The 14679-nt window shown below is 39.4% G+C and overlaps 1 protein-coding gene across 7 annotated transcripts in view; it reads right to left on the minus strand.

Annotated features, from left to right (window-relative positions):
• The window catches only part of LOC149163791 (serine/threonine-protein kinase VIK-like), a 240360-nt gene that overhangs the window by 95226 nt on the left and 130455 nt on the right, over window positions 1-14679 (minus strand). For all 7 annotated transcript variants that reach the window (XM_089431872.1, XM_089431865.1, XM_089431866.1 and 4 more), the window contains exon 4: window positions 6135-6229. In XM_089431872.1, coding sequence (XP_089287998.1) covers window positions 6135-6229 — 95 coding nt within the window. The remainder of the gene's footprint in view (window positions 1-6134; window positions 6230-14679) is intronic.

A 14679-nucleotide genomic window follows, 5' to 3' on the forward strand; every position in this document is an offset into this window, starting at 1 on the left:
TGTATATGGTTATCTCTGTAATTTGTTGCGTTCCTGTTTAAATCCGGATCAAAAGACTAGCCTCAAAAAATATGAGGGAAAGGACTCACCGAGGTAGGCATATAATTTAAAATAAACTAAGATTTTGCATCTCACTTAGATTTTAGCAGTTGCATCTCATTTACGATAGTAAAGCATCCTAAGGCAACAACTATTCATCCTGTTACATGGTAACTAATTTATAGAAAGCAAGTATTTGACTCCATTAAGGCACCGGTCTTTCAAGGTAATCTAATCTAATCCTTAAACTTGCTAAATTAACCAAGTTACTAGACCATTTAGTTGTTTCTCCCAAACTTGTCGATTGTCGACGGGTCCTTCAATCTTCACATTTCATAGGGACTACCCTCCATAGCCTGTTGTAGGGAGCCAGCTAGAACGGAGAAAACAGGGATCATAGTGACAGCCCCCACCCTGATCGGTGTCGCCTCTCGCCTGTACAATTTGAGCGACAACATGTCCTCTTTTGTTGTTATTGCTTCTTAATATTGTTTGATGAAAAGATCTAACTAAAGGAACATAAAGAAGATAACTAAGATTCACAAGCAAGTATCAAGGTCAAAGAAAATAAGTTTAATAAGTTGTCACTTTACATTTTCTAACAGGTCAAACTTCCTCTCTCTCCATAATTTATCCTTCTAAACTTCGGTCCCCTAAAAGTAGGATGGCTAGGCTAGGGCATAGAGCGAATTGCATTAGAGAGTGGTTTGGTGGATTCCATGAACATGGACACCAAGACTAGGATCTTATCTCAGAGTCCTCAATATTTGGTAAGCATCACATAGGTTTTCATCCATAAAATATCTTGCCCTAGGTGTTCCCTAAGACGGAAACCCCAGCTTGTAGTTCCTCAACTTGGGGACTTCTTTGAGGGTTGTATGAGTCTTGAGATTAGTACTCGGTGAAGTAAATCACAAGAATCCCTTTCTCCTCCTTGCCTTTATCTTGGAAGTGCCTCTATCACCAGGATTATCTATAAAACCCTAGGTCTTGCGCAAGTCTTTCCTAGGTCTCTTAAAGGGAGCAAAGTGTCTTTAAAAGCATCATCCCATCATCTCAAGCTTCCCTTGAGAGGTCCTGTCTCTTCACCTAGCACCTTAAGCCCTAGCATATCTATCAAAGGTTGATTATCATCCTACCGGGACTTCTCCCATTAGTGAAATTCCGTAAGGAGCAGAGGACATTGGTTGTGGTGACTGTGGGCCATTGTCCCATTGCTGGCACTTAGTCTAGCTCTTTGTCTTGTAGGGTTTCCCTCTTTAAGGCCTGCTAGATTTTGTGGTAATAGGCTCTTCACACTCAAGTTATTGTTTATAATAATAAGTTATTATAATTTTGATATTTAAAAAAATATATAAATAATAATAATAATAATAAATAAGTAAATAAATAATAATACCAATAAATATGAAGTATAAATTAATTTTTAACAAGGAAACTTAACAAAAGATCGAGGAAAAAAAATCATACAAAAATCAACCAAAAAGAAGGAGATAAGCACAAAGAAAGAGAGGAGAAGGGGAGAGACACTAACTCAGGGAAAAAGAAACAGGATCCAACAACTACTAATCTTCCAACCATCATCCCTATTCAGCGTGATAGACCTTTTTTCAATTTCGATAGCCTCCCTAAACTTCCGATGATGGAAGTGGTCAATCCTTGCAAGGACTCTAGAATATTCTAAACAAACATGGTGTTTAGTTTTGTTAGCATGTTCTGCCAAAGCTAAAGAGTGTGTCCTACAATGTCTGATATCGGTAGCATGCTCACGAATCCTCTGATTTATAAAGTGGCTTGTTTCTTCAATGTAGTGGGTCCCACATGAACAAGGGATTAAATAAACATCTTTCATGTCTTTGAGTTCCAATGGGTCTTTGATAGATCTGAGGGAGCTACGAATGGTGTTCAGGGGTCTAAAGTAGAAGAGATCTTGTGCTTCCTTAAAATCTGAGCAATCTTGTCAGTGGTACCTTGGATGAAGGGAAGTTGAACATTGGTAACCAATTCTCTTTGATCATTTCTTAATTTTGGACCTTTGCTTGCATTCAAGAAAACTTTGAGACCTTGGGACCAACTATAACCATTATTCTTAAAAACTTTAAGGAGATGGGATTTTTCCTCTTCTAAGTGATCTTTATCAGAGACCTTGAGAACACAAGTGGTTAAAGTGTTGAGAACACTAGCCTTTTGAGCCAGAAAGTGATGGGAGTTAGCATGAAGGTATTGCTCCGTGTGGTTTTTCTTTTGAAATACTTGGTGAGAGAAAGAGCCATACTTTTCCTTGGAGATGAGAACATCAAGGAAGGGAAGGATACCATTAATTTTGGTCTCCATGGTGAACTTAATGGGGTTTGAAAGATTATTTAGATGCTAGAGGAATAAATCTAACTGCTCACGACCATGAGGCTAGCTTATGAAGGTATCGTCCACGAACCTCTACCAAATCTTAGGCTTGAAAGGAGCAGAAGCCAAGGCTTTGGATTCGAAATCTTCCATGAAAAGGTTGGCAACAACATGGGAGAGTGGTGAAACCATAGCAACATTACAGGTTTGTTCATAGATCTCACCATCAAAGCTAAAAAAGGTAGAGTTGAGGCAGATCTCTACCAATTTCGTTGTATCCAGATTAGTGATGCAATTGATTACTTCAAGTGCTTCATTGATAGGGATATTGGTGTAGAGTGAGACAACATCAAAGCTGACAAGGATATCATCAAGCTCAAACTTCAAACTTTTTAACTCATTGATAAACGAGGAGGAATCCTTGACAAAAGAATCAAAAAAGCCAACAAGAGGCTTAAGTTTCCAAGCTAAATATTTAGCTAGGAGATAAGTTGGCCCACCAATGGTGTTGACAATGAGTCTAAGAGGGGTCCCCTCTTTATGGATTTTGGGAAGCCCATAAATCCTAGGAGTGAGAGGGTTGCTCTCGATAAGCTTATGGCATATGGAGCTCATGGTGCTTACTAGATTTTATAGTGGAAGCCACAACTTTTGAGCCTTTTTTTATAGAGTTTTTATTAAGCTTTCTATAGCTAACATCTTACTTCTGTAGTCATCCCTACACATGACAATAACTGCCCCGCCTTGATCTCATTTAAGCACAACAATGTCGGGGTTATTGTTAAGGGACTTAAGGGCATCAAATTCAGATTTACTAAGGTTACTCTTAGGAGGTTTAGCATTTCTGAGAACCACCACACAATCTTGCCTAATAACTTCTTTCAAATTATCAGCAACATCTTTGATGCCAAACTCTATGCTACAAATAATATCCTTGACCATAATTTTCTTTTGAGCCAGAGTGAAATTTAAACCTTTTCCCAAAGAGAGAAAACAAAAGACTCAAAAGAGAACCTATAAAGATTAATTACTCTTTTATTATTAGACAAGGAGGACATCGGACCCCTATTAATATAATTTTTATTATTATAATTAATATTAAAATTATTATAATCATTGTTAAAGAAGAAATTAATCTTACTATTATTTTTATTCGAATTCTTATTCTTATTGTTATTGGATTGAATATTATTATTCTTATAAGAATTAATATCATTATTAGCATTATTAATTTATACCTATTATTTATTAGTATTATTATTTATTTACTTATTTTTATTATTATTATTATTATTATTATTATTTATTATTTATTATTTATTGAAATATCAAAATTATAATAACTTATTATTATAAACAATATTTTAAATTTAGTAATTTCTTTCTATTATCCTATAAATGATTTAACATTCAGCATAATTATAATAACTTATTATTATAAACAATAATAATAACTTATCTTATTATCAAAATTACTAAATGATTTATCTTACTATCAAAATTACAATAACTTATTATTGTAAACAATATTTTAAATTTAGTAATTCCTTTCTAATATTATTATCTTATAAATGATTTAATGTTTATATTGATTATTTTATAAATTATTTAACATTCATTTTTAATTAATTTATTACTTCTTTCAACATTAATCTCTCTAGCCGTTTTTCATCTTTACAGTATATAATTGCATGGTTGGATCAATACATTCATCATTGTCTTGATGATGAACCACACTTTGTGGTTCGGAACGCGTTGATAGAAAAAATTGCAATGTGATTTACCAAAAGGACTCTCTCGATAAATGACGATGCTCTTGTGATCAGTGTCACTATCCTTTACATCCATTTTTTTCAACAAGTGCATCCGTTTAGGGCTTCCCAGGGCTTCTTGTCTTTTGGAGCTTCCAATCAATGCAAATGAGACAAATATTAAAAGCATTCCAGGACCAACGCTAGCATTAATGGCAACACAATTCAACAAAGATGTCTCCGTACTCAAGTGATTGGGGACATTACAACCGCTCACACGTGTGGGAAAATTTTGTTGTTTTTCTCTAAGCTAGTAGGTTGGCTTGTGACCTAACTTGTTATTGTGGTAAAACTTCTTGTTTTAGGGGCTTCTAGGCTAAAATAAACATTCGTCCTCTTCATATAAATAAGGGGATAGAATCATTTGTACATAATCATCACTTGCACTTGGAAATTTCGGCCTTCTTGAAATATTTGGCCTCTTTGTGTTGTGGAGGAATTTGGATCTACTACTGCATTTTGATATTTGCGGCAACTCGCTCGTCTTTGGAGGTAATGTCTTGGATTAATGGATAGAATTTCATGCATGTTATCTTGTCAGTGAGCATTTTGTTGGATAAATTTTTTCTTTATGTCTAATGTAAGGAATATCTTGAATCTAGGGTCTTCTATTGTACCCTAATTTATTGAAAATTTATTTGATTGTATCTAGATATCATTAATGCATAAATTACTCATGAATAACATGTGAATGATAATCTTGGTGGCGAACTTTGATTAGCTCTCCCATAAGACGTCTTGATCCATTACATAGGTAATCACTAGGGTTTTTGATGTTAGGGCATCAATTATCCCTCCTTAGCAACTTTTAGCTATCCAATCAACTCATAGACTCCATCCTCCCAAGGAGTAAGGCACTGGCCTATCTTGTTGGTGATCAAATTCACTTTTCATCCATAAATTTTATCTCTCTCGACCTAATTTGGCCCCTTCAAGGCCAAGCACCCAAGCTAGGGCTTGGTGCGAATTTCTAGGCCAGAACAATTTTGGGCTAGGAGAGTCTAAATGCCAATGGTATAGTTGGTTGCCTCAAAATCAACCCTCTTGGTAGGAATTCACTTCAATTTTATCCATAAACTTTCTTGCCCTAGTTGTTTGCCTTAGGTAAACCCTAGTTTGGTGTTGCTTCAACTTAGGGGCTTATTTGAGGGTTTCATGTACCTTTGTCTTGTTGAAAATCATTGTTGGAAACCCTTTCTCCTTGCCTTCACCTTTGGCCATCCCAACGCTCAACCTACTAATCAAGCCCTAGATCGTGTGCTTCAGAAATTCAGCCTCTCTTGGAAACCTGATTTGTCTTTATTTGGTGATTGGAACCCTGTACTTAAGTTGAGTTCTTCCCTTAGAAGCCTACTAATCATCATATTCCTTTGTACTTAGAATATCCATCATAGGTGACCACATATAGGGACTCTTCCCATTGGTGAAAGTCCATAAAGAGCAGGTGGTTTTGGTTGTGGTGACACTGGGCCACTACACCATTGTTGTCACTTAGTCTAGTAATTGCCTTATAGGGTACCCCTCTCCAAGTCCTGCTAGATTTTGCCGCAACAAGCACCACAAAGAGATTTGTATCTCAAATTGATCCCTCTCAATGTTTGATAGATCTGGAGTTAATATGCATCTATGCTGGTTTTATATATCGCTGATGAAAAGCTTTGGTCCGAGTGAATTACTTTCATGAGATACAATCAAATTTTGATGCAAATGTCACAAAAATCAGAAGTTAATTCAAAGTTCTACTTTTCTCTGCTCAATTAAAAGTTCTTACAGCATTAATACACTTAGCATTAAAAAGAGTGCCTAAAATGCTACAAATAGGTATCTAGGCAAGAAATTATATTTTGTTTAAAAATAATAGAAAAAATCAGAGTTATATTAATTGAGGCTCAAAATACATTTTAAAGAAATATAATAAAATCATTATGAGATTTTACTTACATCACCAACTTATCATTTGAAAGAGAAGGCAAAACGCTTTTTACTGCAACTGGAGTTCCACGCCAATTAACTATCCTAATCTCTCCAAAGGATCCCTAAAGAAAAACTCCATTGTCAGAACACGGCACATACAAGCCAGTTTTTCATATAAAATAGAGAAACATATCAAATTGGAGAAAATATTTTAAATGCCAATTTTAGAGGTAGGATATAGATTAAAATAACAAATGTAATTTTATGACGAATGTACCCAAGGGGACTATTTTCTGCCTACATTTGAAAATAAAAATTCTGAAAGTAGCTAGATTCAGTATAACATTCCTTCTGCAAGAAATACGAAGATATTTTCCCAGCCATAATTGCTACTTCCAATCATCACTCTGAAAATATAAATTTAATTTTTTGATACAAAACAAGCACAATCATCTTGACAACACAGCTAGTTCACAAATCAATCAAAAACAATGTTGCAGTGTAACTGCAAAGACAAACTATTACCTGTTGTTTTGTATAAATGTGAAAGAATTGAAGGTTGATCTTTTTAGTACAATAAAAATAGAGTTGAGTGAACCTTGGAGTGCCATCTTAGAGGTTTTAAGATTGTATATCTAGAGAGGCTAGTTGTTAATTTGAGGATAACAATGTTATGTTCTACGCTTAGAGCAATTGTACTTCAATTTTCTTTATTAGCCCAATAACAGTAAAATGATAGTAAAATGTAGATAGAACATAAAAATAACAGTAAAAGACAAGCCAACACAAGAGGACACAAGATATGGCACCAGCCAGGGACAACATCCAATGTGGGGAAACCCCTGATCAACTCTTCTTATAATTTTTCAAAAGTTCAGCAAAGAGAGAGAGTACAATTTACAATATTCACTTGCCCAAACTAATCAATCAAAACAGCAGAAACAGAAATCCCTAACCAGAAAGTCAATGCTGGCCAACAGGGCTGAAATTGACCTCCAAAACAGATTGGTCAACCTAGTCTCCAAAAGCAAGATAATGCAGCCCAAAACAGTCTGAAAATAACCAGTCAAATATGGTCAACAAAAGTCAACGCAACAACCTGAATTAGGGCAGTCAACGTTGGTCAACACAAGGGTCAAACGGCCTCGATTTTTGTGCCCAAAACAGCGGCCTGCCCAAACAGAAGTCTCCCTCACAAAACCAAAGTCAAATAGGGACAACGCTGGTCAAAGTCAGCCTCCTGAAATTTCGGTCTCCTGAAATTTCGGCCTCCTGAAATTTTGGTCAAATCTGGTCAACGCAGCAGCTAGAAAAGACAGTCTTCCTTTTGCACGTGTGGAGAGAGAGAGGCCTAGAAATCCATACCCAATCAAGATATGAGATGAGATGCCAAAATGAGGAGGACGCACCTTGTATTTATATGCAACATTGAAGGCTGGAGGAGGCTAATTTGATGGCTGGCCGACCTTGACAATTTGTCCATAATCAAAATAAATTCATAACTTCATTTGTACATGTCAAAATAGGATGATCTTTAGATCAATCCTACACCTCTCGGAAAGAGGAATCCAAGGAAAATATCAGCTGCCTCATAAGAGCTGTCCAAAGTGATGTTTGGCCCTAGTTGCCAAATTTAACACTCCCTTTCAACTAGGGACAACATCACCTGCCAAACTGTCTGACAATCTGTACCATCCCTGTCACTGCACTGCTCTGCTCTTCTCTACTTAACCATGAAGAGAGAAGAAATGATCGAGAACATATCATACCATTCTCTACTAACCAGAAGTCAGTCTCCAACAATAGAGTGTGTCATACCACTCTTAACTAACCCGAAGTCAGTGTCCATTGATCCCATATCAATATCAAATGCTAGCATAGGGAGTATAGTAGTACACGATGCGTCCATCGATAGTAATATGATCCCTATCCTCATTCCCCTCCTCATTGGCCAGATGAGAGGTACTTCCCATGAGTTTCGGACTGCATGGGTAGGATGTGCCGGTAGGAGAAGGTGAAGCATTCATCCTACTCATATATCATAGGGGAGGGTGAACCACTCAGCCTATGCATATGCCACCATGGGGTATCACAGGGGAAGGTGAACCATTCACCTTGTACACAGCACACCACTAGGGGAGTGTGAGTCACCCTATGGTCGCTCATCGCTCCAAGAAGTACCCCAAGCCCCCTGGAGCTCCTAGAGCTCACTATCCATTTCATACAAGACCCTCATAAGAGGGTCTCTCCACGACTCCAAGTCGTTCACGGAAGATTAAGAATTTGACCTTCTCGAGGGACTTCGTAAGAATATTGGTGACATGCTCATCAGTCCCAATATGATGGAGCCTTATTGCTCCTCATTGTACCATATCTCGGATAAAGTGGTACCTAATATCAATATGCTTGGAGCGATCATGAAACACGGGATTCTCAAAAAGACGAATCCCACTCTGGTTGTCACAGAAGATCACAGTGGTATCCAGCGCATGTTGAAACAACTCACTAAAGAGCTTCCTCAACCAGACAACTTCACGGGAGGCCAAACTAGCAGCAATGTATTCAACCTCAACAATGCTTAAAGCAACCGACTTCTGCTTCCTACTCATCCATGATATTGAAGCAGAACCTAGAGAGAAGCAACATCCTGATGTGCTTTTGCAATCCACCACACTCCCAACCCAATCTGCATCATAGTAACCATGGAGCCTCACATCCCCGGCAGTGTATCTCAGTCCATGAGTGATTGTGCCTCGGAGATATCTCAAGAGATTCTTGGCAGCAATCCAATGTATATGATGAGGCTCGACCATACACTAACTCAATATGTTCACTGCAAAACATATGTCCAGACGAGAGTTCACCAAGAACATTGGGCCCCTATGAGTTGACAATACTCAAGGATTTTCCAAATCGGGCCCGGCAGCCCTTCCACATAACTTCTTGAAGTTAAGTTCCATCGGAGTAGTCACGGACTTGCAGTCCACCATCCCAAATCTTTCAAGTATCTTCACAATATACTTTCCTTGAGAAAGGAAAATCTCACCTGGCTTTTGCCAAACCTCCAACCCTAGGAAGTAATGCATCAATCCTAGATCCTTCATCTCGAATTCGGAAGTCAACTCCCTCTTACATTGATGAATAAGAGGGTTTGCACTTGTCAGAAAGAGATCGTCCACATAGAGAACCAAGATGAGAGGTCTATCATTCTCAACCTTAAAGTAAAGGTTCGGATCAACTTCACTTCTTGTAAAACCCAGTTTCATTAGATAGTTATCGATTTTCTCATACAAAGCCCAGGGTGCTTGCTTCAACACATAGAGGGCTTTTTTCAACCTGCATACATGTGTTTAACGATCTTGAACTTCGAACCCTTTAGGTTGTTCTACATAGACTTCCTCCTTAGGTGAACCATGCAAGAAGGAAGTCTTGACATCCATCTGGTGTAGATTCCATCCTTGCGAAGCAGTAAGGGCAATGATTGAACGGATGGTGGTGTAGCGGGCAACTAGTGCAAATATCTCATCATAATTGTTAAATTATGGTATGTTCTTATGCTTAGAGAAGTTTACTTATTTTTCTTCTTATTAGCCACAAATTAGCAATCACATATACATTAAGTAAAGTGCAGATAGAACATTAAATGATCAACAGAAAACAAGCCAAGACAAGAGACACAAGATGTGGCGGCTAGCCAGGGACGAACACCAATGCGGGGAAACCCTTTGATCAAATCTTCTTTTATCTTCAATAGTTCAGCAAAGAGAAATAGTACAAAATCTGAATTCTGTAATTTTATATCAGCAACAGCAAACCCTAGATCAGCAAAGTCAAACTTGGTCAAACTAGCTGAAATTGACCTCTAAAATACTTGGTCAATTTCCGATTAACTTGTCCTCGAATAGCTTGAAAAAACAGCCCTTGAACAGCCCCAAAAGTTTAGTCAATTTGTAGATTTCTGAAGTCAACTGCAGCCCTAAACTAGGGCAGTCAATACCGGTCAAACCAAAGGTCAGATCACCTCGATTTTCATGCCAAAAATTGCAGCCTGCCTAGGAGAGGCAACCACACCCAATCCACACTTCTGGAAGGTCAACGCTTGGTCAACGTTGGTCAAAGAGATGACCTGCTGCCCTAGCGTCCTCCTTTCTGCGTCTTCTTTGCCGTGGGACGTCTTCCTTTCAGCCACGTGTGAGAGAGAGAGGCTCCTTTTATGCGTAGGAGAGACAGAGAGAAGATGAGTGAATTGAATTGTCCAAATGAGGAGAATGCTCCTTGTATTTATATGCAAACGCTGAGGTTGAATAGACATGACTGTTGGGCTTCTGAGCCTACATAAGTTTGTTGGCCGACCTTGACAATTTGTCCATAATCAAAATAAATTCATAACTCCATAAATACTTAATGGAATCGGATGATCTTTAGATCAATCCTACACCTCTCGATGAAAGGAATCTAGGAAAAATATCAGAAGCCATAAATAAGGTGATCCACATGGAGTTTGGCTCTAGTTGCCAATTTTAACTCTCCCTCTCAACTAGGGATAACTTCATCTACAATCTGTCAAACCGTCATTGCTATCCATCCAACAAATGCAATGCCCTGTACAGCTTGACCCCATTCTGCTCTGCTCTGCTTTGCTCTACTTAGCTCTGCTCTATCGAACTATGAAGAAGAAGAAATGATCGAGGATGTATCATACCATCCTCCACTGACCCGAAGTCAGTCTCAGAGTGTAAACCACTCTCACTGATCCCAGATCAGTATCATTGATCCCAGATCAATGGAGGTCATCCTAGCATAGGGAGTATAGTAGATATAGCGATGCATCCATCGATAGTACTACTATGGTCCCTATCCTCATTTCCCTTCTCATTGATCAGATGAGAGGTACTTACCATGAGTCCCATATTGCATGGGTAGGATGCCTCGACATGAAAACTAATCATCCTGTCCACAGGTGAACGAATCATCCTGTCCAGTGGATGCCACAGAGAACTAATAATCCTGGCCTACAGGAGAACTAATCATCCTAATCCACAGTGGCCATGGAGAACGAATCATCCTAGCCCACAGGAGAACTAATCATCCTGTTCCACAGTCACCACGGGATGTCACAGGGGAAGGTTGAACCTTTACCCTGTACATAGTGCACCACCAAGGGATGGTGAGTCACCCTATGGTCACATGTTGCTCCAAGAAGTACCCCACGCCCCCTGGAGCTCCTAGAGCTCAATACATCATACTCGACCCTCATAAGAGGGTCTCTGAACGACACCAAGTCGTTCCCAGAAAGTCAGGAATTTGACCTTTCCTAGGGGCTTTGTCAAAATGTCGGCAACTTGTTCATCTGTACCGATATGTTGGAGCCTTATTGCTCCTCGCTGCACCATATCTCGAATATAGTGTTACCTGATATCGATATGCTTGTAGCGATCATGAAATACGGGATTCTCTGATAAACAGATCCCGCTGTGGTTGTCACACAGAATCACGGTGGTATCCAATGTAAATCCAAACAGCTCACTGAAGAGCTTTCGCAACCAGACTACCTCATAGGAGGCCATGCTAGCAGCAATGTACTCTGCCTCGGCGGTGCTCAAAGCCATTGACTTCTGCTTCCTACTCATCCAGGATATCGAGGCAGATCCCAAAGAGAAACAGCACCCGGAAGTGCTCTTTCGGTCCACCACACTGCCTGCCTAATCAGCATCAATATACCCAAGTAGTCTCACATCTCCGATAGTGTATCTCAACCCATGAGTGATTGTGCCACGAAGATATCTCAACAGATTCTTGGCACCAATCCAATGTGAGTGGTGAGGCTCAACCATATGTTGACTCAATGTGTTGACTGCAAAGCATATATCCGGACGGGAGTTCACCAAGAACATTAATGCTCCGACGAGTTGACGATACTCGGTAGCATTTCGTAAAACAGGTCCGGCAGCACTACCGCTTAACTTCTTGAAGTCAAGCTCCATCGAGGTAGTTACGGGCTTGCAGTCCACCATGCTGAATCTCTCCAATATCTTCACCACATATTTTCCTTGAGATAGGAAAATCTCCCCTAGTTTCTACCAGACTTCTAGTCCTAGGAAATAGTGCATAAGTCCTAGGTCTTTCATCTTGAACTCAGAAGCCAACTCCCTCTTACATTCGTGAATGAGAGAGTATGCACCTGTTAGAAAGAGGTCGTCAACATATAGCACTAGTATGAGAGGCTTGTCATCTATAACCTTAAAGTAAAGGTTAGGGTCGGCTTCACTCCTAGTGAATCCCAGCTTCATCAAGTAGCTATCGATCCTCTCATACCATGCTCGGGGTGTTTGCTTTAGCCCATAAAGGGCCTTCTTCAACCTGCACACATGAGATTCTCGATCATAAATCTCAAATCCTTCGAGTTGCTCCACACGGACCTCTTTGATCGAACCATGTAAGAACGTAGTCTTGACATCCATCTAATGCAGGTTCCATCCTTGCGAAGCAGCAAGGGCTATGATAGAGCGAATGGTGGTATATCGGGCAACAAGTGCAAATATCTCGTCATAGTCTATACCTTCCTTTTGGGAGAAGCCACGAGCGACAAAACGAGCCTTATACTTTTTTGCACTTCCATCAACTGCATGCTTTATCTTGTAAAGCCATTTTGAAGTGACAACTGCTTTGTCCTGGGGTCTGGGGACCACATCCCAAACATCGTTTTCCATAATGGACACATATTCCTCGGTCATAGCATCCTTCCATACTTGATGCTTGACAGCATCCATGAATGACAAAGGCTCATTTTGGATGATCGTGCTCATGATGGTCAGGTATCCCTAATACCTGTTTGGCTTCTTACTTTCACGAAAGGTTCCTCGGGGTGTAATGTGTCCTTCAGCATCATCAAGTGTCCCCCTAAGCCATGAAGGCCTCTTCCTAGAAGAGGAAGGCTCTTGCGAAGGAGGATCAATAGGATCCATAGGTTCTTCCACATCCAGCATCATCTCATCTTCGTTTTCCTTCAATTCCCCAGTGTCAGCTTCTTTAGATCCCCTTAAAGTAGGAAGATTGTCTACTTTGCTGAGAGCCATATCTTTGTCAAAGGTGACATCATGACTAATCTTGACTTCCTTTTGACCAGCGACATAGATTCTATAGCCCTTAGTATTTTCACTAAAGCCCATGAAGATTCCTTTCTTTCCAGATGCACCCAATTTATTCCTTTTCTCTTTTGGCACATGAAAATTACAAGGCTTCCAAAAATTCTAAAATGAGATACATCAGGTTTCTTACCGATGAACATTTCTTCGGGTGTCTTGGAACCCAATGCTTGATGAGGGCATCTGTTTTGTACATATACAGCGGTATTTGCAGCTTCGGCCCATAGAAACTTTTGATGTCTTTGATCATGGAGCATAGCACGGACAACTTCCACAATTATACAATTCTTCCTTTCCGCCACACCATTCTGCTCAGGAGTATATGGTGTAGTAGTTTCCCTCTTAATGCCAGCCTCTTCACAAAAGTCATGAAACTCATTGGATTCATATTCAATCCCATTATCAATCCTTAAGGTCTTGATCTTCTTTTCGGTTTGATTCTCGATCAAGGCTTTGAAGTGTTGAAACCAGGGGAACACTTCATCCTTCTTTTTCAAGAAGTATATCCAAGTCTTGCGAGAATAATCATCTGTAAAAGTGAGGTAATATAAATATCCTCCCAAGGAGTTCACAAGCATCATACCAGATATGTCTGAGTGAACCAACTGCAATATATCATAGGTCTTGCTTTGGCTTGAGGGGAATGGTCCCCTTTTGAGCTTTCCTTCAGCACATCCCGAACATACACCTTCTTACTCTAATCTGAACTCGGGCATCCCGGTCACCATTTTTCTTACATCGGGTAGAGCTTTATAATGAAGGTGAGCAAACCTCCGATACCATAGTTCGAACTGAAGAGATGTGTCACAAAACATGACACCCAGTAGACTTCCTCTGACCTGATAAAATGAATCAACTCGAAACCCAAGAGTAAAAGCATCTTTAAAGTTCTTTTTCCATACACGTACCTTGCCATCGCTGAAAGCCACCTTGTAGCCTTTGTCTTCCATTGCCGAAATGGACACCAGGTTCTTTTTGAGATCAAGTACATATAATACATCTTGTAAGTGGATGGTATTACCCTGATTTAATTGAAGAGTGACATTTCCTATGCCTTTCACAAATATTTTGAATTATCTCCAAGAATAATTTCCAGGTTGGTTTCCTTCTCTATCAGATTATAGAGAGCTTCTTTGTAACCAATGAAGTGCCTTGAGGAACCACTATCAATAAGCCAATTTCCCATTGAGTCCAGGGGAGCAATAGTAGATAGAGCAGCTGGTAGATAATATTCATCTTACTTATGTTAACAGTGTTAGATTCATACCTGGAATTTCTTGCCTTCTTGAATGGTTGTCCTCTTCCTTGATTTCCGACACTTCTTTTACCTTTGCCATTTGACCCGCCATTCCTTTGATTGCCTTGAGAGGGATTTTGATCATCGTCCCAATGTGAGTCCCTTTTATCAGGGCACTCCCTTGCATAGT

Source organism: Pinus tabuliformis, chromosome 5_1 (genome assembly GCF_031772625.1).
Source record: "Pinus tabuliformis cultivar Carrire ecotype Pingquan chromosome 5_1, CPIR1, whole genome shotgun sequence".
Lineage (NCBI taxonomy): Eukaryota > Viridiplantae > Streptophyta > Pinopsida > Pinales > Pinaceae > Pinus > Pinus tabuliformis.